This window comes from Theobroma cacao, chromosome 2, assembly GCF_053813885.1.
Source record: "Theobroma cacao isolate CCN51 chromosome 2, ASM5381388v1, whole genome shotgun sequence".
In the NCBI taxonomy this organism is placed as follows: domain Eukaryota; kingdom Viridiplantae; phylum Streptophyta; class Magnoliopsida; order Malvales; family Malvaceae; genus Theobroma; species Theobroma cacao.
Window position 1 is genome coordinate 47,659,044 of NC_142640.1, and position 23,116 is coordinate 47,682,159.

The 23,116-nt window shown below is 35.7% G+C and overlaps 5 protein-coding genes across 11 annotated transcripts; 3 read left to right on the top strand and 2 right to left on the bottom strand.

Moving 5' to 3' along the window:
• The first annotated feature begins 1,447 nt into the window (after window positions 1–1,447).
• LOC18610035 (vacuolar iron transporter 1-like) lies at window positions 1,448–3,770 on the top strand. Its single transcript, XM_007045468.3, has 4 exons — window positions 1,448–1,853; window positions 2,103–2,188; window positions 2,296–2,410; window positions 3,326–3,770. Exons 1-4 carry the CDS (start codon window positions 1,606–1,608, stop codon window positions 3,621–3,623), a joined length of 747 nt encoding a protein of 248 aa, XP_007045530.1. The 5' UTR covers window positions 1,448–1,605; the 3' UTR covers window positions 3,624–3,770.
• Window positions 3,771–4,896: 1,126 nt separating this feature from the next.
• On the bottom strand, window positions 4,897–8,867 carry HSFA8 (heat shock transcription factor A8). Its single transcript, XM_018115616.2, is given in 4 exon segments — window positions 4,897–5,095; window positions 5,098–6,040; window positions 8,465–8,692; window positions 8,807–8,867. Coding segments are annotated over 4 exon segments (1,242 nt in total). The 5' UTR covers window positions 8,858–8,867; the 3' UTR covers window positions 4,897–5,075.
• Window positions 8,868–9,956: 1,089 nt separating this feature from the next.
• On the top strand, window positions 9,957–11,658 carry CCOAMT (caffeoyl-CoA 3-O-methyltransferase). The gene is made up of 5 exons (XM_007045470.3): window positions 9,957–10,170; window positions 10,292–10,377; window positions 10,461–10,605; window positions 11,036–11,167; window positions 11,271–11,658. Exons 1-5 carry the CDS (start codon window positions 10,114–10,116, stop codon window positions 11,559–11,561), a joined length of 711 nt encoding a protein of 236 aa, XP_007045532.3. The 5' UTR covers window positions 9,957–10,113; the 3' UTR covers window positions 11,562–11,658.
• On the bottom strand, window positions 11,206–13,572 carry LOC18610038 (UDP-glycosyltransferase 74G1-like). Of its 2 annotated transcripts, XM_088803798.1 has the most exons (3): window positions 12,802–13,572; window positions 12,029–12,695; window positions 11,206–11,497 (listed from the first exon to the last, which is right to left on the bottom strand). In XM_088803798.1, exons 1-3 carry the CDS (start codon window positions 13,450–13,452, stop codon window positions 11,484–11,486), a joined length of 1,332 nt encoding a protein of 443 aa, XP_088659924.1. In that variant the 5' UTR covers window positions 13,453–13,572; the 3' UTR covers window positions 11,206–11,483. The 2 variants fall into 2 exon arrangements, with proteins under 2 accessions (XP_088659924.1, XP_007045533.3); XM_007045471.3 differs by lacking the exon at window positions 11,206–11,497 and having other exon boundaries at window positions 11,899–12,695; window positions 12,802–13,569.
• A 1,934-nt stretch (window positions 13,573–15,506) lies between these two features.
• ADA2A (ADA2 2A) lies at window positions 15,507–22,069 on the top strand. 6 transcript variants are annotated; one of them, XM_007045476.3, is made up of 14 exons: window positions 15,507–15,615; window positions 15,726–15,811; window positions 15,945–16,003; window positions 16,338–16,525; window positions 17,853–17,918; window positions 18,064–18,189; window positions 18,319–18,394; window positions 18,631–18,691; window positions 18,781–18,839; window positions 18,959–19,051; window positions 19,427–19,649; window positions 20,405–20,615; window positions 21,060–21,341; window positions 21,604–22,069. In XM_007045476.3, exons 2-14 carry the CDS (start codon window positions 15,759–15,761, stop codon window positions 21,793–21,795), a joined length of 1,689 nt encoding a protein of 562 aa, XP_007045538.1. In that variant the 5' UTR covers window positions 15,507–15,615; window positions 15,726–15,758; the 3' UTR covers window positions 21,796–22,069. The 6 variants fall into 6 exon arrangements, with proteins under 6 accessions (XP_007045538.1, XP_017971760.1, XP_017971762.1 ...); XM_018116271.2 differs by having other exon boundaries at window positions 15,508–15,615; window positions 15,942–16,003; XM_018116273.2 differs by having other exon boundaries at window positions 15,513–15,615; window positions 15,746–15,811.
• The last annotated feature ends 1,047 nt before the right edge of the window (window positions 22,070–23,116 follow it).

The following is a 23,116-nucleotide window of genomic DNA, read 5'->3' on the forward strand; positions in this document are numbered from 1 at the left end:
GTGCCCAATTAAATTACATTACAGTGTTTATTTTATAACATACCACTACAATGTAAGATTGCAATGTAATTACATTGCAGTCAATGGATGTAATGTGATTATAATCCAAAATTAATACAATCATATTACATTACACTCTACAATATTTTTAAAGATATTTTTACTCATCATCTTTTAAACAAATTACTCACAATCGAAGCAAACAAAGCGTAGGGATGCGAATAAACCTCAACAAAACCCTGTCCTTGCTCCCCGCTCCCCGAAGATGGCCTAGGTCCCGCTCCAATTCCGTTAACAGCAGTGGCATGAAGTTCGCCGTGAAGGCATGGAGCACCGGAAGAGCACAGGCAGGTGTGCTCCACCTGGGCTGCTGCCCAACCCCCATCGAGACTCCATCTCTTCTCCTCTCCACCCGTAAAGGCCTGCCCCTTTTCATCTCTCCTGACCTTCTCTCTTCCTTCCCTTCCCCTGACTCCCGTCTCCTCCATGTTAGCCCCCTTCACTTGTAAGTTCTTTCTTTTTGCCTTTGATTTATCTTTCATTCCTTGTTTGCTAAAAACATTTTGTATATTTTGCAGCTTGGAAGGCCTTTCGATCAAAACAATATAAAAAATCGGAGGGCTTCACCAACTGCTCGGTTTGCATGAATATGGGTTTGTGGCTGTACCCAGGGATTCCAATCAATGCCTTCCGGAAGCTATAAGAGTAGTTTAATAAATAAGGATAGTTTTGAAAATTAACATTACATACCCTATAAAGTACTTGTAAAATAAATATTGTAATGTTATATTCTCTACATTTTAATTATTATATTACTTATATACCAAACACTGTAATGTTATCTATAAGCACATTACATTGTAAAATACAAACGCTACCTCATGACAAGTGACTCTAATAATTAATTTTACACTATTATATAATTGACAAGTCAAGTAACACAAATTCAGTTATAAAAATTATAAAAAAAATATTAATAAAAATACCAAATTAACATTGTATTAGTCATTTAACTTCCTATATATTAAGATTGACACTTCACATGCACTAAAAGAAAATCTTTTTACTTAAAAAAAATACAGTAGTGACTGTGTCACAAATTTTAGCTATATTTTAATCCAATTTCTTTTTTGATTTAAAAAAGAAGAAATTCATATACTTTTTAGAGTAAAATATACACGAACTTATCATTGAGTCAAACAGACGTATTGTTTTAATCCAATTTCAAGTCATAACAAAATTCAAGTTCACTTAAGGGTGTGCCTGTGTGTGTCTATGTGTGTATATTTTGGATTTAAATTGAAGTCATTGAGAGTGGTTTTCAATTTGTTGATGTTATTCTTAATCAAGGTTGGTATAATCTGAAAGGACCAAACCACTTTGTTGCTATTACTCACGTGTGGTCGCAATTTTGGTATCTGAGACCCACCCAAGCAGGAAACACACCAACGTCTGTTTTCCAATTTAGTACTCGCACCAAGGCAACCTTTTCTTCCCATTTATTTCCACCATTTCATCATTTGGATTTAGGCATTCATCATTCAGTGAGTTACCAAACAACAACAAGAAAAGAAGAGAAAAAAAAAAAAAACGCGGGTTTTCGCCATGGCTGGAGAAGAAATCATCAGAGGAAACATTGAACCCGAGAAGCAAAGCCTTCTCAATCAGCACAAGGAAAAGCATTTCACTGCCGGGGAGATTGTCCGCGACATCATCATCGGCGTATCCGACGGTCTCACCGTGCCCTTTGCTCTTGCCGCTGGATTGTCTGGTGCCAATGCCACCTCTTCCATTGTTCTCACCGCTGGCATCGCTGAGGTTGCCGCTGGTGCCATCTCCATGGGACTTGGCGGGTAGGTATCTATTAGAATTTCAATGGTTTAGTCTGATTGTTTAGTGTTGTAATATGTTCATTGACGGATACCGTTTGGTTACTAAGAAACTATACGAGAAAGAAAATCGAACGGTGGAAAGAGATTGACACCATTAATGACTGCAATTAGTTTCGCAGTTTCCCAAAGGAAAAGGAAGTGTAAACTGTAAAGATGTTAGTAGGATTTTATGGGCTGTGTTTGACTGTATCATAATGATTTCGTGTACAGGTACCTAGCGGCTAAAAGTGAAGCCGATCATTATGCGAGGGAGTTGAGAAGAGAGGAAGAAGAAATCATTTCCGTGCCTGATACAGGTAACCAAATAAGTAAATTTGAGCCTTTGATTTCGTTTTTGGTTTGTTTGATTAAGTTAAGGATGACATGCACTTGCGAATTAATGGGTTTGTTTCGGAAAATGCAGAGGCGGCGGAGGTGGCTGAAATACTGGCGGGGTATGGGATAGAACCCCATGAATATGCGCCCGTAGTCAACGCTCTCAGGAAAAGGCCTCAGGCTTGGCTTGATTTCATGATGAAGTAAGTCCATTCTCTCTGCGAATTCTTAGGTCAAAACACACATTAAAAACTTACAAATCTTGGTTGGGGGGCTTCATCCCCTCAGGGCTGAGCCACAAAACGAAACAAGTGTTTTGTTTTTCTGTGAATGAACACAGAGTCAACATTACTAGACTTTGACAAATTTGAGTGGCTCCACTGTCACTCCCCTAAAGCAGAATAAAGTGCCAAATTTGCTTTTGAAATGCTCAGATAAAAGGCTGGCTGCCCTTTCCATATGGAGACAAAGCCCATGTGGTCCGGAGACAGGGTTGATGGCAATGGCATGCAACTTGGGCCTTATATTTTAAGGAAAACAAAATATTCTGTTGGTTACAGAGAATTCGACCTTTTTCTTACATAGATTCATTACTTGGGACACTTTTCGGATATTGTCATATTGATCCAATCCTAAAATATTCATTCTTCATCTCCAGTGGATTATTGAAAGGTAAAGGCAGCTTGGTTTTCAGGAGCTTTGCTCCTCTCTAAGTACTAAATGCCATCGTAATTGAAGCTAATTTATTATATAATGGAAAGATTTACTTGGGCATTTACAATGGAACAGTATCTCTGCATATTTGACTAAAAAGTTTATTGTAAGTATGTGAATAGTAGAAACGGTTAAACTATCACTATCTTTTTTTTTTTTTTCTTTTGGGGGTTGTATGAATTGTCACCATCTTTATCATCCAGGTGGCTTTCGCAATTTCTCCATGGCTTTTGTCTTCACAAGTTGTGTGTGTTTAACTGATATAATGGTTAAGCATGTAATTTTCTGATTCTTGAGTGAGATTCGTTCGCAACCTGTCGAGCTTCCCTGTCCCCATTGTTTTAACGGAAACGACATACATACACATACAGGCAACCATTGATAAATGCTCCTGGTAAATTCAGGTTTGAGCTGGGATTAGAGAAGCCAGACCCAAGAAGAGCATTACAGAGCGCATTCACCATTGCTGTTGCTTACATTTTGGGTGGATTGGTGCCCCTCTTTCCTTATATGTTCATTCCAAGAGCTAGGGATGCTGTGGCTGCATCAGTGATCTTAACCATAGCAGCACTCCTGATCTTTGGCTACGCCAAGGGTTACTTCACCGGCAACAAACCCGTAAAAAGTGCTTTGCAAACTGCTTTCATTGGTGCCATTGCATCTGCTGCTGCTTTTGGCTTGGCTAAGGTTGTCCATCCATAGGTCATACCAATGTATGAACTAGATAGTTATCTTGCTTTTTACGGAAGTTTATTCGTGCCTGTTCTTAACAACAGAATTATCTGGATTTGTTTTCATCTGTTTAATGTGCTTAATTAGATTAAATCCGATATGATCGGTATTTTTCTCCTCCTGTTCTTATTGCCACCTACTGTGAATTAGTTGCGATCAAAGTGCTGCTCCAGACTGGTACTAATCATCATCTTGTTGACATGACGTGCAACATGTTCACAAGTGGAAAGATAACAATGCAATAGTTTTGAAAGGCATAACATTGATTTTGGAGATCTAAACCTCGAAGGGTGAGATCCACCAATCAGAGCTACCTGCTTTAGCTGAGTGACTCAAGGAGGGGGGAAATGCCCTTCCATTTGCTAGCAATATAACTCAGTTCTTGTGTGCTTGTGTGTGCGTGTGTTTGTATTTTTTTTTTACTATTCCAACCCAAACCAAAGGAAATACTTGTCAAATTATTTCTTTCACAAAAGCAACAGGAGAAAATCAGAGTAATTGGCTTTGCAAACATCAATGCATAAAGTAGAAGATACATCTTTTGAATACGACACAGTCAGGAATGTCCTATCCATAATAAAGTGAACGAAAAAAGTTATAAAGTTAGGAATATACTAGTGCGCGGATAATCTCATCCAGTCTCAAGAATTTTGCAGATAGGACAAGCAAGCTAAATGGTCCCATTTTGCAATCAACAAGCACGCATGCAACCATGTGCACACCAAAAGAGAGAGGGAGGGAGAGTGATCTCAGCACTAAGAACAACAGATTTGTCCTTGCATATGCCAGTGTATGCATTTGTGTATGTTTCTTTGCGTGTGTTTGTGTGTGCACCTGCACGCTGAGTTAGCGTTCATATCAAGAATCCATTCGGTTGTGGCAAAATCAAGTGATAATCTCAGTCAATAGCACTTTCCTTATGCAACAAAATTATACTTAAAATACAAAAAGAGGGTAGTTATGATTTTTTTTTTGTACAGTGGGTAATTAGGTATCATAAACAGTACTAGTATTCTCATGCAAATACATAATTTCTATCATAATAAATCCTGAGATTGTTTCAGAACTCTATTGACACATGCTTGTAAGCAATTGAGAATAGAAGGCCACAAGTTTAAAATGAAAACTTCTTTTGTGGCAATTTCCTTAGATAGCTACAGCTACTTTGGCATAAACAGAGTCACATATTATCCTCTCACTAGTCACTAGTTGCATTACAATTGTATAAATTGCTAGGCAGCCCTTTCATGAAGAATATGGTGCATGTATTTAGATATGGTGTAATGAAAAGAATAGAAATGTATAGAAACAACTTACATATAAATTGGATATAGTCTAAGAGAAAACATAATGTGAGGAGATCACAGGACAAGCATTCTGCACAAGAAATCCCAAGTACCTTTCTAAGGAGTTCCTTGTAGTTTAGTACTTTTGGAAGTCAGATGTCCCATTTGTTCTGTCAGAAGTTCAAAGTCCTGATAGTTCTCCAACTGTGATTCATTTACCAGTGGTTGAATCTCCAGGTTTTGTGATTTCCCCATATTTTGTAGTATAAGTTCAAAATTATGAGATTTTTCCAAATGGGTTCCAGAACCTGTTACCTCCATTTCCATACCAGAGTTGACGGGCCTTTCTTTATCTAGATTTCCATCATCATTATTCTCTACAAAAGTATTAGCTAAAAGAAGCTTTTCCCATGCACCATCATCTTGCAAATCTGGTGGAATGAAAGGTATATGACTTTCATCCATAAGCACTTTCACAAAATCAATATTCATCCAAAAATCTTTTGTTGCATCTGAAGAATTATCAGATTCATGAGGATTTTCAGAATCTACCATTGGTGTGAGTACCGGCTTTGATGTTCCATCGATTGGTGGCTGGTACCTTACTATCATATGATCAAAAGGCACTGATTCACCATCCTCTGGAACTTGTTCTAGCATATTGCTTGCTTCAGCCATGCACCAATTATTTTCGTTTGGTTGAATCAGTTGGACCAAAAAGCCTGGACTTTGCATGGCCATTACTAAGAATGACAGCAACTGCTGCTGACTTTTCTCCATCCCGTGAAGACGATCCTTCAAAAGAAGCATCTTATTGTCTGCAGTCTCCTGGTGCTGCCTAAGTTTAACCAACTCCTGCATAAGAGCATTTTTGTCAGTCTTCAAATTCTCAACTTCTTTCCACAGCCCAACATTTTCATTGTTTTCACATGATCCAACAGAGTTCTCCAGCTGCTGTGGTGGCTGCTGCTGCAATGATTTACGCTGATCAGATCCCTGGGAGTATTTCCGTCTAGCAATATTCTTCAGCAAGTCCTTTTGACCTCTGACAAACCCATCATTTGCAAATTCCCAACGATCTGTATCAATTTTTCTAAAACCCTGGAAAAACTTGAAGGGTTACAAATGTCTTCTCCAATGGTTAACAGTCCAAATAGAACACCCATGCATACACACACTCACCCAACAAATGCTTTCTAATGACATGCACACACATAGAGACACATGCACAATTCACAGAAACAGAGATGCTACATTTGCTCACCAAAATTTTACCGTTCGAATTCTATTATAAGCAAATCTATCACAATTAATAAGACTTTCTATTTATTACTCAATTAGTATAGTCCTCTTTTGGTTCACAGAAATTACAAGAGCTACAATAGGTTCATAACCATGCCTGCAATTGTTTAATGTCGAAGATAGCTCAAGTGAAGTAGCCAATGTCCCACTAAGAATATCAAATTTTACTGTATAGGCTCATGCATCAGATACAAACTAAGCTACCTACTCTGTTTAGGCTCAGCATCAGACATTTAAATTTGGCAATTTATGGAATTTGCAACTACTTCAAATGTCAAATTAATGCCCTAGCCAGCTAAATTGCAATCAAACAGCACAACTATTTTGGCACCAGTTGTTTGAATAATGCCCTAGTAGATGCCTGAACTAGTGAGAAACTTCTATTACAATAGCAACTATTTTTGCACATTATGTATGAAAGAAAACACAGATGCAAATTTTAATGATAGGGTTGTTGGCCATAATTACCACAATAATTAGCTAGAAAAAAGAGGTAATCAATCAAATGGGCTAATCAACCAAGCTCAACCTATATGCTTATTAACTAATGAAAAGGCATCCCATGAAAGAATAAACATAGCATGAAGACTACAGTAGGCTATTGAAACTCATATCTTTAATTCTTCATGATGGTACAGATATAAAGGGATCTTTTATCAAACAATGGAACATTGAACAATGATGGAGAAACCAAAATAAAAAAAAAGACCAAGACAATGTCAACCTAAATTCTAGTAGAAAAAAGCCACATATATTTAAGCATTTGCTTCTGCCTCTCTTCCCACTCGCAACAAAGTACAATGGAAAAGGTCTAACAAACTTGCAGAAATTCCTTATGAGTACTTCCTAAAGAAGCAAGAAACAATAAATCATTGAAAAGATATGACAACTTCAACGAATTAATTATTACATTCAGTGTTGTTAGGGTGCGCACCTAGGCGCTAAGACACAGCGCCAGATAACTGAAAAGATATTAGACAACATTTAGATGTTGCTTATTCTTACAACTGTGAGAGTAACCATAAATGGCACCACACACAACCAACAATTTTCACTAGATTCAAAGGGTTACCAAATTTAGCTACTGCTAATCAGTATAGTGTCTCTAACAGATTTGAACCTAGCATAGAAAGATTGCGTTCATTTCATTCTTACTAATATTGCCCTAATAATAGAAAATAATTAGTTATTTTCCTTTTTTCTACTCTTTTTAAGTTAGAAAACCTAGAAGTATCAATACAGAGAAATGCAAATTGTGGACTATGCTTCATTATCATTTTCTCTAAACATTATTACTCTAGGAACCTGTGAATCTGACCTAGGTGTGTGAGTTTTTTATGTGCATTCCTTCTAACATTAAGTCAAAAAAAAGTTTCAAAAAAAACTAGTAGAAAAATGCATACAGGAAAGCAATTGTTGAGTTCCCTAGACTACTGACATCTACTAGCTCTTTTACCCTTTCATCCTAAATTAGGCATACAAGTTCAGAATTGAAAGCAAATAATTTCCCCCCTCTTGCAAACTTCTTCCTTTCCTATCCTATTTTACTGCTACCATCAAGAAAACTTTATAGGGCAATATATATTGAACAGCACCATCCCATGAAAATGAAAACGTCTATCTAGCAAAACTGTCGGACTATCTTTGGCACAACATTACAACAAAGAAGGTAATAAAGCCGAGAAATTTATCAGGCCAATAAATTTTTTTGCTTTTTCACACAGTTCAAACTGATACTCCCTCACCATTACAGCAAAATTGAGCAAAGGTTCACCTAGAAATACTGCTAGCAAAAATTTCTTTCCACCACTAAAGTAGAAATGGAAAACAAGCAAAAATACCTCTACAAATTTACACTTAAAAACTTGAGTTCCCACTACTTAAAAACATAACATCCAAGACTGCAACTTGAACACACAACCAAGCTCTCACAAGCAAGAAACAAATCTCAAAACTAATAGCAAGCAATGTTAACAAAGGCCGTAAGCAAGAAAACAAAACCCAATTGATCAAATAACCAGCATTAAAATAACAAAAAATAACTTCAACAAGGAAAATAATAATAACAAAAACGAACCCAGTAACAGTTCGCAAACAACACACTCAAAACCCGTTTCAGAACTCCAAAATCCAAAACCCAACCCAACGAAAAAAATCCCAACTTTGACATGGTTTATAACGAAAATAAATACCCATTAAAAATTAGAATGAAAAAAGACTCACATAAATATTGAGTTGCCTGATGAAAGAAGAGAAATTGCTGTGCTTGAAGTACTTAGGAAGCAAATGAATTGAAAATTCCGTCATATCCCAAATTATAAAACTATCACTGTTTTGGCTCCATGAAATTACTGAATCCGTGGCCTCATCATCTACCATTTCATAACATTTCTTTAGAAAAGGTGCTATTGACTGAGACCCATTCTCACTTGGTTTCACCATAACTGAAATCTGCTAAGAACCACAAAGAAATTTGACAGTGAGGAACTTCCTTTTCTATATATTTAACAAAGAGAATGAGAAGGGTAAGTTGGGAATTCTATAAATGGAGACAATTGTACGGGCCTTGAAGGAAAGTCCTTGCTCAACCGCGTGAAGTTTGGAATATGCTTTCATGGAAAAAACAAAAGCACTTTTCCTTTTTGTTTTCGAAGAGGCAAAGATACTTTAGAGGAATGGTGTTTCGCCGTTGGTCCCCGCAGTGTGGTCGTTTCGGCACCAATCAGTGAATGTCACGTGGAGGATGTTTGTATTTTAGCTTCGTAATTATTCACTTTTACATCGATTTGTTCTGTTCTGGGAACTGGGAAGGGACAGCGAAGTTACCTTGCAATTGGGGAGGATGATTGTGATTGACGATTCTGACTGACTGGCCTAGTGTTTGTGTTCTTCGTCCATATTGGGAGACTTTCTTTTTGGTTAAGTTCGAGTTTGCTACATGTATCATATCCATTTCATGGATTTAATCTCTCTATTATAATCTTAATTTTATTTTATAATAAATTAAAAATAATCATTATCACAATAATATGAATATTCAACTGTTAAATTAAGTGACTGGCGTAATCTTAAGCATTTAACGTGACACATGAATTTTTATATTAATTGACTACATATTCTGCATATTTACAACTATAATTAGTGATTAATAATCGAAAGAAGTGGTTAGTTAGCAAAATACACTCAATGTAACTAAAATAATGTCGCCACATCAATAAATTTAATGATTCAATATTCAAGTCAACGAAATTAATTACATATTCTGAACACTTACAACTATAATTAACGATTAATAATTGAAAGAAGTGGCTCGTTAGCAAAATTCACTCCATGTAAGCAAAATAAGTCACCACGTCAATAAATTTAATGATTCAATATCCAGGTTGATGATTATTATATATAAATTAAATTCAGTAAAAATTTTGATGTAAAGATTAAAACTTTATTATTGAAATAATACATACTTCAATGTTATATATCAATGTTGTTTTGTAAAAAAAAAATTTAAAAAGAGAAATTTGAATCTTACTTTTTAAATAAAAAAAGTATGCACCGTTTAATAAATTACATTTAAATGTGTACGTATTGTACAATGTTTTATCCGAAGAATCGAGTTTAAATTTTATTTTAATTTCTTTACAAATGTTGATTTGTCGATGGAATTTTTGCATGCATGTCATAACACGCGGCGGAGTTGCCCCTTGGAAGAGCGAGCAATACGTTACCTCGACGCCGTCAACTACGCGGGAGTTGGTTGCTATTTAAGCTGAAGAGCATTTTTGTACACATACACTCATCATCTTCTTCAGCAAATTATCTTTTTGCAGAGTCTCTGACAGAGAGTGATAGAAGCCGCAAATTAACCCTTTGCAATGGCAAACATGAACACTTCTTCTAAAGGTCTTCTCAAAAGCGAAGCTCTAAAAAAGGTTACTAAACCCATCTTCCCCTATCTCTCATTCTTTCTGTATATGCCAACTATATGTTAAAAGTGCCTCAATTTATATATTTGATAGTGCATTTATGATTTACCCATTTTCATGGAAGCAGTACATCTTGAATACTAGTGCATATCCTAGAGAGCATGAGCAACTTAAAGGGATAAGAGATGCAACAGCACAGAAGTATCCTAACCTGTAAGTTGGATATTTCTTCTTTGAAAACAATTTTGAAGGTATATATGACATGGGATTTAGATTGTTTTTTTGGGAGGTTTCAGATGCGCAATGGGTGTGCCAGTAGACGAGGGACAGTTCCTATCGATGCTTTTGAAGCTCATGAATGCCAAGAGGACAATGGAGATTGGCGTTTTCACAGGCTACTCTCTGCTTGCAACTGCCCTTGCATTGCCTGATGATGGCAAGGTGGGTTTACTTAAACCAATTAATTAGAACAATGATTTCAATTGATTCGATTTGATGATCACATTGTTTTTCTATTATCACTTTTGGTGTGCTGAATTGGTTTTGCTGAAAATGAAAATTGCAATTGACAAGCTGCCAGTGTATGTCAATTGACAATACATCTTGAGTCGAGACTGATGTAGATCATCATATATATTGTTCTTTGCAACCAACAAATTCTGCTCAAAGTACCTTAATTATTCCCATAAACCCCTTATCCTGACTAAATATCAAATCTGATCTTAGAATTTTGGTACATCAAAATGTTGGTTTTGCCCCTTTGGTTGTTCTTTCTTTCCAATCTCAGTTCTTTAGAGTTGCAAAACTTTCAATATTTTTGTGATCAACATGAATCTAGCAATTTCACTGTCTCTCTCTTTTCCTCATTCAGATAACAGCAATAGACACGAGCTGGGAGTTCTTTGAAGTGGGGCTGCCATTCATTAAGAAAGCAGGCATGGAGCATAAGATCAATTTTATCGAGTCAGATGCCATGAAGGTTCTAAAAGAAATGTCGAGCAATGTAAGTTCTCTAATATCAACCCGATGTAAGCTGCCATATAAGAAAGAGAATATATCAAATCTCAATTTTCTGCATGCTGATGATTACAATTCTTTTGTTGCAGGATAAGCAAAAACCAGAGTTCGACTTTGTTTTCGTGGATGCTGACAAAACCAGTTACATGAAATATCATGAACATATAAAGAAACTTGTGAAGATTGGTGGTGTAGTTGCATATGATAACACATTATGGTTTGGCTTTCTTGCTCAAGAAGAAGCAGAGGTGCCGGAGAGTGCCAGGGCTTCACGAAAGGCCATGTTGAATTTCAATGTGAACTTAGCTTCCGATCCCTGCATGGAGGTTTCCCAAGTTTCAATCGGTGATGGTGTTACACTATGTAGAAGGATTAGTTAAATTAGAACCAGTATCACCTTTACAAAATGTCTATGCTGCTCTTTTTAATATGTTGACTTCTGTCTTAATTTGAGGTGAATTTGATCCATCATCTCAACTAAATTGGTAAATTTGTACTTTAATTTAATAAAATAAAAGCATATACCAAGAGAAACCCACCTTACAACATAACTCAAAAAATCACATTTCAATCCAATTATGAAGTATTCTACCATTGTTTGTTGAACAAGTCTTTGAGCACAAGATTTATAATGAAGTAAAAATTAATTATGCTTTAATTGTTCACCATAATCGAGAAACAAAATTAGTGATAGAAATACTAGCTACGCATCTATAATGAAGCAGAAATTAATTATGCTTTAATTGTTCATTATATTAATTGAGAAAGAAAAGTAATGACAGAAAAACTTGCTAGGCATGGAGTAGTTTAGCCACAAATTCGTCAATGTTCTTATCTGAACTTCCACCTTCATCAGTTGCGTCTCTAGCCAAATTCTTCCACTTGTTTGCATTCTCCTTAACCTGTTTGCCCCTTTCTCCTTCCATTAGTTCCTTTATGCACTGTTGTATAATCTCTCCTCTCACAATACCTTTCTCATCAGGGAAGGCTCTAATTCCAATTCCCCAAATCTCTTCAACGTGCTTTGCATTTGTGGCTTGGTCAGCCCATTGCGGCATTCCCAGCATTGGAACCCCTAAACACAATGCTTCAAGAACAGAATTATAGCCACAATGAGTAAGAAAGCATCCCACAGAGTCATGTGCCAGCACCTCCAACTGAGGGCACCATTCCACCATCAAACCCTTCTCCCCAGTCTCCTCTTTGAAATTATATGGCAGCTTGGTCTCTTCTGATTCCCTCACTACCCACAAGAAATAGAAATTGCTTACTTTCAAACCCCAAGCTATCTCTGCCATTTCTTCGACTCCTAGATCTGCCAAGCTCCCAAATGAGACATAGACCACTGAGCCATTTGGCTTGCCATTTAGCCAATTCATGCAAGTGTTGGTGTTCGGGTTGAAAAGATTCATGCCATAGTCTTTGTTACCTTCTAGCCTTCTGTCCAAGTGCATGGATGGAATGGTTGGTCCTACTGTCCCTAGCTTCCAGATTTCTGACATCCAATCTACAACCTAAATAAAAAACGACGACGCAATAATTTCTTTCCATCTGTCATGTCCGCAAAATTAAGAAACATTTAAAAACAAAGTCAACCAGGCTTTAAGAAGATAAGGGTACCTCTTTCTCCAATTCGTAAAAAGTGTTTACCAGAACCCAATCAGCTGCATCAATGTTGGAGAATTGATTCACGATCATATCAAACCAGGCCGGGTGTGATCCATAAAGATACACCACAGATGGCAGCTCGGAAACTTTATATAGAGGTAATCCAGGAAGGGAAACATTAGGTCCTTCAAGTGGCAGCTTAAGAAGCCCCTCGCTCACATGGTAATTTATGCTGTTAACAGCACAAGACTGCGTGAAAAACACTGCTCCGAGTAACCCTAACTGCCTTGCAACATCAAGTGCCCAAGGCAGAAATGAATCATAGATAATGGCATCAAATGGAAAATCAGTATCACCAAGTTTCTGGATTAAACTTGCTAGACTTTGCGAGCCTACTGACCGGAAAGTTGACAGGTAAGCACCAGGGCTTCCGGCCTGAGCAAAACCACCTTCGTCGAAGCCATCAGATATTGTCTGGAGATCAATAGAGCTGGTTGGGTCGGAAAGAATGGAGTTGTAGAGGAAGATGGTGGTTACCAGTGTGGCTTTGACGCCTTTGGAGACTAAGCGTTTGGCGAACTGAAGCATAGGGTTGATGTGGCCTTGGCCTGGATACGGAAGGACAAGAACATGACCTTTGTTGGCCTTGTTTTCCTGCGCCATCAATTGGACTTTCAGGGCGTCCTCCACTTTGGTCGCCTTGTTTAGCCCACTTTTAATGTATGCATAGTGTAAATATACAAAAGCAGATTCCCTTTGCTTTTTTTCTTGATAAGAGCATTATCTCCTCCACAATTTCTACATAGAAAGTGTTTTATCTTTTCCTTTTTTGTGTTATTTTATATTTCTCTTCCTCCTATTCTACAATATTTTTCCTGTATCATGTTTCATCTTACTCTTTTTCGTTTTCACTACCAAGACCCGCAAATCCTATTAAAACAAGGAGCTACGTCATCCCAACCTCCATTATTTGTTGCCCTTTATGCCATTATCTCTCTTTATTTATTTATTTTTTTTAAAAAAAAAGTAGTATATTTCATCGCATAATTAAGGGAGTTAATAGAGGTAGTACTTGCTTCAATTTAATTCTTTTAATATTTTTCGTTTAAATTTATCATTACATGTGACGTTGACATATCATATAATGCTTATGTGATAATACCACATCAATATGTCAAGGTGACGATAAAATGTGATATTATTAAGATTTGAATCAAGACCTCTAATAAACATATAAGATCTTTTACCCCCACAACCAAAGCCTTACTTTTAATTGCAATTTGCTTGTATTTTATTTCTTCTTTTCTTTTCTCTTGTCTTTTTTATTTTTTTTCTTCATTCCTCAAAACTACATCATTTTAAAGTATTTTTACATTTTTAAAAATCTTAATTATAAAAACCCTTCGAAGCCTTCTTCTCTAAAAAAAAAAAAACTCCAAAATGACATAGTTTTGAAAAAAAAAATAAAATAGAAAAAGAGAAAAATAAAGAACAAAAAAAAAACATAAGCAAATTACAACTACAAGTAAGAGTTTGGGTGTAATGGTAAAAGCTTGGCATACTTATTGGAAATTAATTTAAATAAAAAATATCAAGACTAAAATGTTATGATTTTGAATAGAAAAATTAAATAGAAGGAAACACCCTCATCCAAAAACTTTCCAAGTATTTTGAGTGGGTACGGAGACTATTGTGCATTTTTTTTTTATTGTAGTAAGTCTTGGAAATTATGGGGTTCAATAGTTCTGTCAATATCACTGATTTGACACTAATGCAATTTTCCCAAAACAACCAAATAACAAAATATATTTTACAAAATCATTCAAACAATAAAAAATGTAACTTTTTGAAAAAAAATATTAATACTTTCACAAAATTATTTTCTAGAAACCCATTTTTTTAAAATTATTTTCTAAAAAAGATTTCATAAATTTTTTTCCTTTTTTTTTTTTTTCATATTTGGCCATCCATAGCAAGTTGTACTGAAGAATGGTTTATCATGTTATTGGTTTTTGTAATCAATTTGTCTCCAACGTAAGCCTAGTAAGTTTTAGTCATATTTGATGATGCTACCTTGCCCGGTAATTTCATTTGAAATAAGATGGAGCCTCATGAGAGTATAATAAAATAAGAATGAACCCAAATTAGAGCAAAATGGAAAGTGTGGCTTTAAAAAATTGAAATCGAGCTAAACCATCAAGAAATATTACCATTGCAATTTAAATTGAATTGACCCATCCCATGAAATGAAAATGAAAACATCTTTTTAGTAAAAATTGTCATGACTTTGTTTAAATCGAAGATACATTAATAAAATTTTAAAATAAAAAATAACAAAAAATTACTTAAAAAAAGAACCCAATAATCGTTGCATTCAAAATACTTAAAACTCTAATTCAAAACTTTAAAAATTTAAAATCATAAACACATATATTAGTATTATGATATTTCATATCGGATAGATAAAAGAAGGGTCTTTGAGTTTACAAGTGTTTAACTTTTTAAAATAGCTTAATAATTTTGTTATAAATTAGTATTGAAGTCAACTTGAATCCAACTTCAAAGTCATACCAAGTGTTTTAAATAAATCACGAGTGAAAGTAATTTTCACTATGAATGTGTAACGTGAAATTTCATAATTTTTAAAAACTTAAAAAATCATCGGGAGGAGTCAATTGATGACAACTTAATAAATAGAGGATTTAATCGAAACAATTTAAAGTTAGGAGCATCAAACGTGAAAATAATACAACTTCTGGGTTCAGGTCAAAAGGTCCGAGTTTCGCCAACTTCTCGCCCCTTACCGCCTCGCTTTGCCCTTCCTCAGTAAGCAGTTACCGTTAAAAGTTCACAACTTTTTTTTTAAAAAAAAAATCAATGAATATAGTTATAGTTTCTTGATTCTCTGTTTCGAGCAATTAAGCGTTTTTGTGTAGTTACTCTTTGGTGGAACCAGGTGAATTGAAGGCATGGGTCGGTCGCGGACAGTCTCTCGTTCCACTGAAGATGATCTCAATCAAAGGTTTCTTTTTAATTTTGTTTAAATTTCAATTCTTCTCTCAAAAAATTTCCCTTCAAAATCTTGTTTTTAATTGCAAATTTTGCCCCCTTTTCTGGGTTTTTTATTTGTATTTTGATTTCGATCGTTCCAGTAGATCCAAAAGGAAAAGGACCGCGTATGGTGGCGTCGAGAATCTAGAGCTTCCACCTTCAGGTATCGGATAATTTGGGCCCCATTCAATTGTTTTATTATTTGCTTGTTGTTAATCAAACGTAATTTTACTTTACTTTTTTAACAATTTTTGGAAATATTAAATAACAAGAAATCAAGCAACAAAAGCAACAATCAAATGGAACCCTAATTGTCTGTAAAATTATTTATAAAAAATAAAATGCTACTGGTTTATCTACTCGGTTGCTTTTGCTCGTTTTAGTTTTGAAATCTTACTTTCTGTTTTAGTTGTAGAAGTTATGAACTTATATACAAGGATGTAAATGTGTCTCTGCTAATCTTGTTCTTCTCCACTGATTCCATTTCTTTCAATAAGGTGTTGGACAAGTAGCGAATGAAGCGAAAGGGCCAGCATTATATCACTGTAATTATTGCAACAAGGATATTTCTGGAATGGTTCGGATTAAATGTGCAGTTTGTCCAGATTTTGACCTTTGTGTGGAGTGCTTTTCTGTTGGAGCTGAGGTTACTCCTCACAAGGGCAATCATCCATACAGGGTTATGGTTAGTTGCCTTCTTTAGAGTTACTTTTTCCCTTGTCATTTAAGCAATTCATGGTCATTGCATGATTGCAGGTGGTTAGCTCCAATTAAGATTGTTTGCCATCAGTCTTATCTGAAATCTGAAACCTGCTGTTTCTTCTCATCCTGCTTGGGGAGTATATACAAAATTCAGGAACAGAACAAAGGAATCTTTGTATTTGAAATATTTCCAGTCTTTCATTTTTTATTTCAGCAAGTTGTTAGCTCTATAGTACAGAGAAGTGATGTAATTTGAATAAATGGAGACTTTTTTTTTTTTTAAGAAATAGTAAATGAAACTGTGGACATTCATTGATAAATAGACGTTGTAAGAACTGTTTATCTGTATTCCTGTTTATTTTGACATAAAATAAAAGCATTAAATGTGCATAATGCATAAATCAACTAGAACTTGCTTTGCAAAACAAACTTAAATCATCAGAAGATGTCTAATCTCCATTGAACATTTTGGCATCTGCTTAGTGGCAAAAGGTTCACTTTAATAAGCTAAATCATCAGAAGATTCACAATCTTGTGCTTCATGTCATTTGCTTGGTCACAAAGGATTGCCATCAAAGTGCAAGTCTCTGTCCAGGCTTTCTTGTTCAATTCTCAGGAAAAAATAAGCAATGTGAGCATCCTGTTTTAGTAAATTTTAAGTCATTTTAGACTAGAAAGTACAGTCATCTGGTTTTCAGACACAAGTGCAGGGTGGAAGAGATAAAGAAGTCTCTCTTTGGCAGATATCGGAGCTGGTTCTTTGTCAACACTTCTGTCTATATACCTCTAGATTGAAGTATGAGGGTGTGCTTGGGCTGTAAATGCATGGAAATGGAAATTAATTTCAGGTTTGACTTATTTTTTAAAAGAGTCCCACAAAGGTAAATGAGTATAGCATACTAGAGCACTTGAAAAGAAGTCAAAGAAACATGGTTACATAGATTATAAGTGAGTTAAGAACAGATTAGTTTTCAGTTTACTACCATTGGCATTTTGAGCTGAAGTTCAAACCATAGATTTCATATGTGTGTCACAACTGCATCCCCCACCCTCTCTCCTTTTTTGTGTAATGGTGGAAAATTCTCTTATTCACATTGCCTGAATATCTCACTTTGGTGGGACATAAATGGGTGATGACCACCTGTAAATTTCTCTACTAATTGGTTCATTAAAGCAGTCATTTTTTCATCATCTCCTCTATTTCCTTCAGCAAGTCTCAGGATAAATGACTTCAAGCATTGTTTTGTCCCTTTTGCTATTGGTTTGGTAGACATGTTATGGGCATATGTTAATCATTTTCTTCCATGCAGGACAATTTGTCTTTCCCTCTGATTTGTCCTGACTGGAATGCAGATGAGGAGATATTACTTCTTGAGGTCTTCCTATACACTATAATCGCTGCATTTTTGAGGCAAATTTTTTTTTTGATTGATCAATATATCCGGTAAATGCTGCTTGTATTGCTCCTGATTCTGCTTTCCATTGGATTTGATGGTTAGAGGGTGGCTGTCTTTATTTCAGGGAATTGAAATGTATGGATTTGGGAATTGGACTGAAGTTGCAGAACATGTTGGAACCAAGAGCAAATCGCAATGTATTGATCACTATAATGCTATATACATGAACTCTCCATGCTTTCCTCTCCCGGTAAGACTTTTGCCATAATCTTGGCTTTGAAGACATAACCCACATAAGAACATGCAAATGCACAGAAGCACATACATAAACATGCAATTTCCTAGTAATAACAATGATATTCCATGGTTATTTTCTTAGGACTTATCTCATGTTATGGGAAAGAGCAGAGAGGAACTCGTTGCTATGGCCAAAGGGAATGGTCAAGTCAGAAAAGGTTAGAAAAAACCCTTTCAAGTAATTCTCTTGTCACTGATGTGTTGTATTGACATGATTTTATGGCTGTTTTCCTTCCCACCGTGACTTTTTTTTTTTTTCCTTTTTTTTGTGGGGAATATGGGTAATCTGCAAAATGTCAATATTCTTGTCTGATATCTTTGGTTTCTGAGAGTCCTAGTTTTTACATGTGCTTTTGTGAAATGAGATTGCTAGACTAAATGTTTATTTCTGCAGAGTTCACTGCACATGGTGAGCATACCCTGAAAGAAGAGTCTTCCGTTGCTGCAAAAGTCAAGTAATCTTCCCTGTGCTGTCTTTTTTTTTACTTCAATTTTACATTTTTTTTGGATATTTATTTACTCTCCTCCTGCTGTGCTTGATCAGATATGACGCACCCAGAAAGGACGATCCAGCTTATCAATCATCATCTAGCTTAACTGGAGGTATGACATTAGCAATTTTGAGACAGTTTTATTTGACAGTTTTTTTTTTCTCTCTCTTAAGGCATGAATTGGTGGCAATATTTGCTTGTATAAACTTAATACATTCTCTTTGACATCAGAGGCTCATATAGATTCAAGCAGTGGTAACTCATTTCAAGGTTCTGGTAAAAAGACCAACTTGGCCCAGAGTAAAGATGGTATTAAACTAGAAGGTATACATGCTCTCTCATTTTATTGAGCATCATGACTGTTGCTTGTGGATTTACATTCTGCATGAGGTCATTGACTAGGCCGCCTTGAAAGTGCTGATACTCAGTTTATAAGTATTGACAATGGAGACTTATTCTGAGGGTTTGGGCTGTAATGCTCCCAGTCATACTTTATGAGGCAAATGCTAATTAATATCTTTTCTATCTGTAACGTGAGTTAGAATGAGTCACAGTTTGTTTAGTAGAAAGGCCCTTTCTTTCCTTTTCTTTTCTTTTTTGATTTTTGGTGATTAGTATGATGTATTATGTTGTTTGTCATGTTCCATGGATTTTTTTTCAAGTACTCAACACCATGTTTGTTTTAAACCTTGTTCTCAGAACCTCAAGCTGACAGGAGCATTGGTGAGAAAAAACTTAGGGTTTCCACTGACGAGGAACCTTCTATGACAGAGCTCAGTGGCTATAATTTCAAGAGGCAGGAGTTTGAGATTGAATATGATAATGATGCAGAGCAGTTATTGGCAGATATGGAATTTAAGGATACAGACACCAAGCCTGAGCATGAATTGAAGTTGCGTGTACTACATATCTACTCAACAAGGTATTTATCTACTTAAATGAGTAATCATGTTGTAAACAATGTTGACATGGCAAAGGTTGTTGACCAATCAGCATTTTTCAATACTGCAAGGGATCTAAGACATAAATGTAGAAAATGGGTTGTAGGCGTAGTCAATGTGAAAATAATGGAGTCCTTTAAGAAAAGATGTCTTTGTTCTTAATTATTATGAATGCTCTTAAGTGCTGATCCTCCAAAAGTACATGCACTGTCTGGCTGTGGATTGAAGCAATTTATCTAAGCACCTAAATCTCTGGTTTGAAAACCACCTGAAGCTGCTCTAAGGTGTTAAGTGTAAAACTCAAGTCCATAGCACGTGAGTTTTCAACTTCATGCACCAATGTGCTCACTTGATAGAATTTTCCTACAATGTCATGAGAATTTGAACTTTATTTCAGAATCTTGTTTCTCTACATTAAATCTTGAGTCCAAACAATTCAGAGCATTTCAAGTACATTCAAGGCTGGTTGGTTTGTGCTTGCATTCTTTCATTTATACAATTCTATGTTTATCATTTGAGTTGTACATCTTATCTATCTGCTTTTACATTTAGTTGTCAGTTGGGTTCTACTATTTTATCTTAACTAGTTATAACTGGTGAGAAAGATGAAATACTCGTAGGCCCATGGACTGGTACTCAATGTCATGCCATGTTTTGCAAAGTATGTTGAATTGTGTATCATTACTTTTGTATCATTTTTGGTATTCAGAATTATTCTATGGTGACTTTTTAACAGGCTTGATGAGAGGAAGCGTAGGAAGGACTTTATATTGGAACGAAATTTACTTTACCCTGACCCTTTTGAGAGAAACCTCTCACCTGAGGAGAAGGAAATATATCAGCGTTACAAGGTCTTTATGCGCTTCCACTCAAAAGAAGAGCATGAAGAGTTGCTTAAGAGTGTCATAGAGGAACATCGGATTGTCAAAAGAATACAAGACCTTCAGGTTAAATGCTTGCCTTGTGCTGACTTTGTCTGCTTTATTTGCTGCCTTCATGCAAAATATCTTTCAATTGCTCGAGCTCTGTAGATTATTGAACTAGTGTAGACTCCCACAAAATGAAAATTAGGTTTCCATTGAAGTATAATTACATTTTTTCCATTCCTGGAGGGTGGTGCCAAATATTAGAACTTAGAAGTCGATATGCCTTCAATTTGGTGCTGGGTTTCATCCTTTAATTATGCTGTTGTATTTCTTCATATTTAAATGGTTCAATTCAATAATGATTTCCTTCCCTTAGGGCTGAAACATTTTGCTTCAGATACATCTATTGAAGCATCTAAAATTTGGAGCATTTATCATGACAGACTTTAGGCACATTTTGCACATCTGCATTCATGTATATATACATCATAAATACTCTGTACTCAGGTAAATTTTTCAGTGCAGGAAGCTCGAGCTGCTGGTTGCCGAACTGCTGCTGAAGCTAATAAATTTATTGAACAAAAGAGGAAAAAGGAAGCTGAAGAAAATGCCCAGAGACTGAGGGAAAGTGTCCAGGCTGGTCCTAGTGGTAAGGTGTTATTGCACGGAAGCCCACAGGGTGTCATGAGGGGGTCCACTAGTTTACAGACTATCAGTAAAGAATCTTCAACTGTCATAGGAGGAGCTACCACCCTGGATGATTGGGATATAACTGGATTCATAGGGGCTGATTTATTGTCTGATACTGTAAGGATACCTCCCTATCTTCTTGTTCTACATCACTTACACTCTCATGATTATCTGATCAGATTGCAGTTATTTTTACAATTCAATTTGCATTCTCCGGGATACTTGATTCAACGTTTAAGTCATTGAATAACTGTCAAAACTTAATGGATGCATGTGACACGTAAAGTAGCATCAAGTTTAATTGGAAACCATTTGCAGTCTGTACTCGTCTGAATGTCCATTTCAGATTTTCAGTCTCCTATAATGTCCTTTTGTGCAGGAGAAAAAGCTTTGCAGCGAGATCAGAATACTGCCTTCACATTATCTCTCCATGTTGCAAACCTTATCAGTGGAGATTATGAAGGGCAATATTGGCAAGAAGTCTGATGCTCACAACCTGTTCAAAGTTGAGCCAAGCAAGGTGGATAGGGTCTATGACATGTTGGTGAAAAAGGGGATTGCTCAAGCATGAAGAAAATTCAGCATCTCCAATTTTGTAGATCCACATTGTACAGTTATGATTGGGACAGGTGAAAAAGACAGCTCATATTGTTCATTCAAAGTACATTTTATCATAAGCAACCACATTTATAGGAAGAGTTGGGCACTTAGTTGGAGTATAGTACCAGATTCTTTTGTTTTTTCTTCGTTTTTGGTCCCTTCCACTTGAGCATACGTTAAGTACACAGGTCAACATTTTCTCATTAAGCAATCATTGATCCATAGCTCTTATTTTTCTCACGCAAGAGCAAGTAGTCTCCAATCAGAAAGTGTAGAGTTCCCTACCCTCTTTTGATGGCAATGTCTCTACCAGCATTAAAGAGACCTGCATTTTTCTATTTTTAAAATGTGAACATACTGTTCAGAGTTGAAACACCCGTATTCTTTTAGTGTATATTTAATGCATGCTGTAGGTTTGTACGTACATGCACATAAAAAGAATTAATATAATAAGAGCGTTGCATAATTATATAAAGCAAAATATCATAAATCGCGCATCAGTAAAAATAAAATAAATTATGGATTTATAAATAAAGATTTTTCATGCAAGAAACATGTTTTATGGATCGAAAATACGAATCTATAATGTTTACTTATATATGTATATATTTTTACGCATTTGTACATATGCGATAATTTATTTCTATAAAATCCATTTTAGTGAATTCTATCCACTCGTAAAAACCCACTAGTATGCCTTTTTTATTACTTTTATATGGAACCTAACTTATCATCATCGTGGTCGTCATCAAAACAACTACTAGAAATGGTGACCACTGACTATTCTTACATGATTTATTCTTCACTAACTAGTTACTTGGGGTGGTAGGTGCATGAATTTCCCATTCAAACAGCTGAATTGGTTCATTGGAATAAACAATGATTAGACAGTGATAATGAGAAGGAATCACTTCCATATTGCTAGTGATATCAAACTTTGCGGCTCTCCTTTCCTCCTCCTTCACAAACCTCGTTGAATTACCCAATGCATGAAACGCTTTATTCCATCACTTGAAAGGCAATAGGATCAAGGGAAGCTTGAAAAGTAGCAGCAAGGATTTCCAAATCAAAGCCCCATTGAAGGATCCTCCACTAGTGATAAAAAGAATGGTGATCAAAATATATAAACCTATCTTGTCACGTACGGAATAAAGTAAATTTGATTTAGAGATTGTTGTCTTTTCTGAATCCACGCTCCAAGTGTATTTGAATTATTGTAACATTCATGATTTCGAGTTGTTTAATTACAAGAAAGCATAATACTTATAAAAGTTTCATAAAATTTTAAATAA

Coding starts and splice junctions, on each gene's coding strand:
- LOC18610035 (XM_007045468.3), top strand. CDS start 1,606: ATGGCTGGAGAAGAAATCATCAGAGGAAACATTGAACCCGAGAAGCAA. Junction 1,854..2,102: donor ATCTCCATGGGACTTGGCGG/GTAGGTATCTAT, acceptor TTTCGTGTACAG/GTACCTAGCGGCTAAAAGTG. Junction 2,189..2,295: donor CATTTCCGTGCCTGATACAG/GTAACCAAATAA, acceptor CGGAAAATGCAG/AGGCGGCGGAGGTGGCTGAA.
- CCOAMT (XM_007045470.3), top strand. CDS start 10,114: ATGGCAAACATGAACACTTCTTCTAAAGGTCTTCTCAAAAGCGAAGCT. Junction 10,171..10,291: donor AAAGCGAAGCTCTAAAAAAG/GTTACTAAACCC, acceptor TCATGGAAGCAG/TACATCTTGAATACTAGTGC. Junction 11,168..11,270: donor TAAAAGAAATGTCGAGCAAT/GTAAGTTCTCTA, acceptor CTTTTGTTGCAG/GATAAGCAAAAACCAGAGTT.
- LOC18610038 (XM_007045471.3), bottom strand. CDS start 13,452: ATGGCGCAGGAAAACAAGGCCAACAAAGGTCATGTTCTTGTCCTTCCG. Junction 12,696..12,801: donor TTTACGAATTGGAGAAAGAG/GTACCCTTATCT, acceptor TTTTTTATTTAG/GTTGTAGATTGGATGTCAGA.
- ADA2A (XM_018116271.2), top strand. CDS start 15,759: ATGGGTCGGTCGCGGACAGTCTCTCGTTCCACTGAAGATGATCTCAAT. Junction 18,692..18,780: donor TCCGTTGCTGCAAAAGTCAA/GTAATCTTCCCT, acceptor GTGCTTGATCAG/ATATGACGCACCCAGAAAGG. Junction 20,616..21,059: donor AAAGAATACAAGACCTTCAG/GTTAAATGCTTG, acceptor TTTTCAGTGCAG/GAAGCTCGAGCTGCTGGTTG.